Source organism: Cynara cardunculus (assembly GCF_001531365.2).
Source record: "Cynara cardunculus var. scolymus isolate 2C chromosome LG 3, CcrdV1, whole genome shotgun sequence".
NCBI lineage: Eukaryota > Viridiplantae > Streptophyta > Magnoliopsida > Asterales > Asteraceae > Cynara > Cynara cardunculus.
In genome coordinates, this window is record NC_037530.1 from 7974760 (window position 1) to 7979324 (window position 4565).

General features: G+C 32.2%; 1 protein-coding gene across 1 annotated transcript; it reads left to right on the top strand.

The window, feature by feature from the left end:
* Nucleotides 1-2165: 2165 nt before the first annotated feature.
* Nucleotides 2166-3631, top strand: LOC112508719 (replication factor A protein 1-like; the record flags this gene model as incomplete). Its single annotated transcript, XM_025113429.1, has 6 exons — nt 2166-2421; nt 2491-2578; nt 2676-2752; nt 2889-3106; nt 3200-3357; nt 3436-3631. Coding segments are annotated over exons 1-6 (993 nt in total), but the record flags the coding sequence as incomplete, so codon positions are not given.
* Nucleotides 3632-4565: the final 934 nt, after the last annotated feature.

The window sequence follows — 4565 nt, forward strand, 5'->3', positions numbered from 1 at the left end:
TAATTTGGATAGAAAGTGTAATATGGTTGCATTATTGTTTCGGGTTTTTATGTTGATGATCGGTGTGCAATTTGAGATGTTAATACGTGAATAGGTTCGTCCTCTATAAATTTGAATTTCATTCCGTTTGTGCAGCAAAGATTGATGATCAGGCATTTGAATGCGGTTGGACATCTAGCGGGGAGACAACTAGATGAAATAGGCCAAGAAAGGTTGAGGATAGATTGGCAGACACAAAACAACTTCAATGATTGTGGCGTGTTTGCAATGAGACACATGGAGACGTACATGGGAGATGTGCGAACATGGAAAACTGGCCTGGCATAAGAAGGAAAACACAAGAGATCCAAATAGCATCCCTCAGAATGAAATATGTAGCAAAATTATTGGTGAGCAACTACAACAAGAAGAAGGAATATGTCGTTAAGGAAGTTGAGAAGTTTCAATCAATGGATGAAGCCATTCGAAAAAAGTTAAGAAAACATGTTGACGATACAAAGACTGAGAGACTTTGAATCTGATTGATTGATGTTCTTTTATATTTTTCTCATGTAGACGGTTTTARTRACTTGCTTTTGGTATTGAATTTTCTAGTTTGTTTAAACATTATGCTATTGGCATGTTCGACGTTATGAAATGTATATGACATTTGATGAAAATATTACACACACATTAACAGGTTTCAAGAAAGAACACCGAAAATCTATTCTCTTGTATGTTTATGAAACCTGATTTACCATATAAGACTATATGTTACAGTGCATTCAAACATGTTTATGAAACCTGATTCACCATACCAAGCAGCATGTTACATTGCATTATCATATAGGTTCATTAACAACATGTTACATTCAATTTAGGTTCATTATCAGATTGTTACAATGATTATAAAAAAGCATGTAAAACACTTGTTTATGAAATCCGTTCGTATGAAAAATGATTCATTATCGTATATATAATTTAAAATGCGATAATCACTCTTCAAATCATGTGTTTATAACATTACTGAAACACGTTTCATTAACATATACACTTCTGAAACAGTTTTGATTAAACAACAACATTGCTTAACGATGAAAGGAAATCAATACCTTCATATTCATTGCTCAACGATGCAACGTCATCATCGACAAAATCTACAAAAACTCCGTCGTTGTGCTCACATAATGTTTCGTTTCGATCGTTACAGCTATCTTCATTCCTCATTGAATAATTGCATTGATCTTCTATTGTTTCATGATTAACTGCGGTTGCATTTTCACCACCATAATCAAAACCTTGACAGTCGTTCATGGAATCGAAAACACTGTTTTTTTCGACGATATCCTTACTGAAAGTCTCGTTGAATGACATATAATCCATRATTTTAATACTGGGTTCTATAAAACTACTGAAGAAACTATAAAACTATTCAATTCCAAATCAGTAATGCGAAGAAACTATAAAACTATTCAATTCCAAAAAGAAATTGACCACCATTGTTTAAGTTATGAAATCAGTWATGTGATAATCGACCAACAGGTGCCAAATCATTTGGTTTAATTTATTATTTAATTTTCATAACTGATGAATGAATCACCATAAATAGATTATCATTTATTTTTAATTAAAAATACTTATAATAATCTAAATTTAGTAAATGACATATTTAACCTTATCAATTAAAAAATAATTAAAAAAAAAAGAAATTCATTGATTGGTTGAAAAAAGGGTTGTATGAGTTGCAAGAATAGGGTGAGTTGTATTTGAAATATACCCTATATATATATATATATATATATATATATATATATATATATATATATATATGCACATGCTTGTATTATTTTTTATTACTTTGTTAATTACTCATACTACTTTCTATACCATAAGATCTTTTTCTCTTTATAAGTTTCTATTACAAATCTTTCTACATATGGAGTTTGTTGGATTACAGAACTTGGTTTTAGATAATGAAAGTTGGGTTGTAAAAATTAGGATATGTAGGTTGTGGGAATCTTTGAATACAAAGAGAAATGGGGAATTGATTAGTTTGGACATGGTTGTGATTGATGAAAATGTGTGTCATTTATTCTTATTGTTAATACCATGTATTAGCAAAGTATGTTTTGGTTAATTTGTTTGTTTTCCTTTGTTTTGTTTCATAGGGCTCTCTCATGACAGTAATGGTAAGGAAGAACTTGGTCAACAAGTTCAACCATTTGTTGAAAGAAGGAAATGTGTATATTTTGAAGAATTTCAAGGTGGTTGAGAATTCTGGCGCCTTCAAGATCATTGACTCAAAATTGAAGATTATGTTTACACTATTAACCAAGGTGGAAAAAGTTGATACCTATGTTCCTTCTATCCCTATGCATGGGTTCCAACATGCAAGTGAGAAAACAGTTAATGACCGTCTCAACGATGACAACATACTCACAGGTATGTCTAAAAGAAGTTATTACCTTTTTTGACCTCACTTGATTGATTTATGTTCTTTTGGTTTTTTAGATATTATTGGTTGTTTAACTGCTGTCGGAGATGTTGAGACTGTGAAGGGTGGGTTTCGAAAAAGAGACTTGGAGATTATATCGAAATTGTAAGTGATCTTCCAAGTTATATTGTTGTTTCTCCTTTTAGCAAATACTTTGACACTGTGGTTAATTGTTTCCAATTGCTCTTACTATTTACCTTAGCAATGTCACATGCAAAGTTACTTTATGGGGAGCTCTTGGTGAAACTTTTGATGATTCTCAATTCCAGCAAAAGTCGGGTGCCACTTTGTTATCATAATTACTTCTACCCGAGTCAAAAAATTCCAAGGTAATCTCTTTCATAATCTTTTATATCATAACTTAAAGCTTATATCTTTTTAACTAACTTTCACATAATATACATTTTATTGCTAGGCGTCCTAAACTTTGCAACTTCAAGTGCAAGCAAAGTGTATATTAATCTCAACGCCGATTATGTGCTGGCCTTGGCTGACAGATTTGCTAATGTTTGTCCTCGACTACACTTGGAGGTGTCTTCTGGTAAGGTGAAGAGAACGGTGGAAGAGGAGATGTTTGAGAATCGGATGAACATTCAACAACTGTTGCAGGCAGAGTGGAGCAACAAACCAAAAGTAATGATAAGAGACAATTATTCCATTATTTTATGTATTCTGATCAAACAATTTTTSATTCTACACTAACATCCTCTTATTTGACATACCTAGGGTTACATCATAACCATCTTGGGAGTTATTGAACATATTGAGACACAATATGGATGGTTCTATTTAGGTTGTCAAGGATGTTGTAGAAAAGTCAATCCTATTGACGGTGTCTACAAATGTGCTTCTTGCAATGTTGCGTACAAGAATGCTTTGACATTGTAAGTGCTCCAAACTTTTAACACTTGCTAACCATTTTCATAATTTACATCTTCAATCATTCTGCCATTTGTGATCAGGTTCAAGTTACATTTGTCTGTTCGGGATGACACCGGTGTTGTCAATTGTGTTGTCTTTCACAAACTTGCTGAGAGGATGGTAGACTATTCTCCTTTGAAGCTGTTAAACAAATCTGATCCGGACAAGGACAACTTACCACGTGAAATTACTTCCGTTTGTGGGCAAAAATTTGTGTTCTGCCTGCAATTATCTGATTATAACATCAAACACGGCAGCAATATCTTTACCGTCTCTAAGGTTTTTAATCCAGATTATGTTCTAGAAAAAGAATACAAGCCTGTTGACTCAACCACAGTTAGTTTTTTATGTAAAACCTATATTTCTAGCTATTTGTTGTATCATTTATATATCTTCCAAGAATTTTAAATGGTTTCCCTTATGTTTAAGTTATTTTTTTATGTGGTTTTCAAATGACATAGGAGACGGCTTTGAGTGACATGAAAAATTTGGATGATATTGGTGGGACCCCGCCGTGTAACAATGCTACTCCAACCACTACACGTAAAAGAAAGTTTATTGTCAACGATTAGAATATGATGAAGAAATGGAACACCGTACACTCATAAAAAACATTGTCTACCATGAAGTGTTCAATAACATTCATCCATCCACCGAGTAGATAAGGTAATATTTTACTAAGTTTATATATTCATATTCTCTAAAATCCAACTTCTATTATTTCTTCTCATATTTATTATTATGATTCTCTCTAACGGCTATAATGGTTAATGCAATTCTATTCCATATTGTATACAAGAAAATCTTCATAAAAAGCTTCATCGAGGATTATAATATATTGAAGATAGAGACGGATGATAAACGATTGAGTGAGCATAGAAGAAGAGGCTTCGATGTGACAGCAGTCAAATTTGAAATCCCAGGTTAGCTTTTATTAAGATTATATTAGTGTTATTGAAGTTAATTTATAAGATTAGGAGTTAGTTAGGTTAGTTTAGTTAAAATATTTTAAGAATTTCCGGCAGTTGCTTAGAAAGTCCGGTTCCGACCCGAAATTATCTGAAACATCCTATACAGTACCAAATGCTCTAATTTATACCCAATATATATAAAACACTAAGTTTTAGTGTTTTAAATATAAAACCTTTCTATTTAAATAAATTTAGTCATC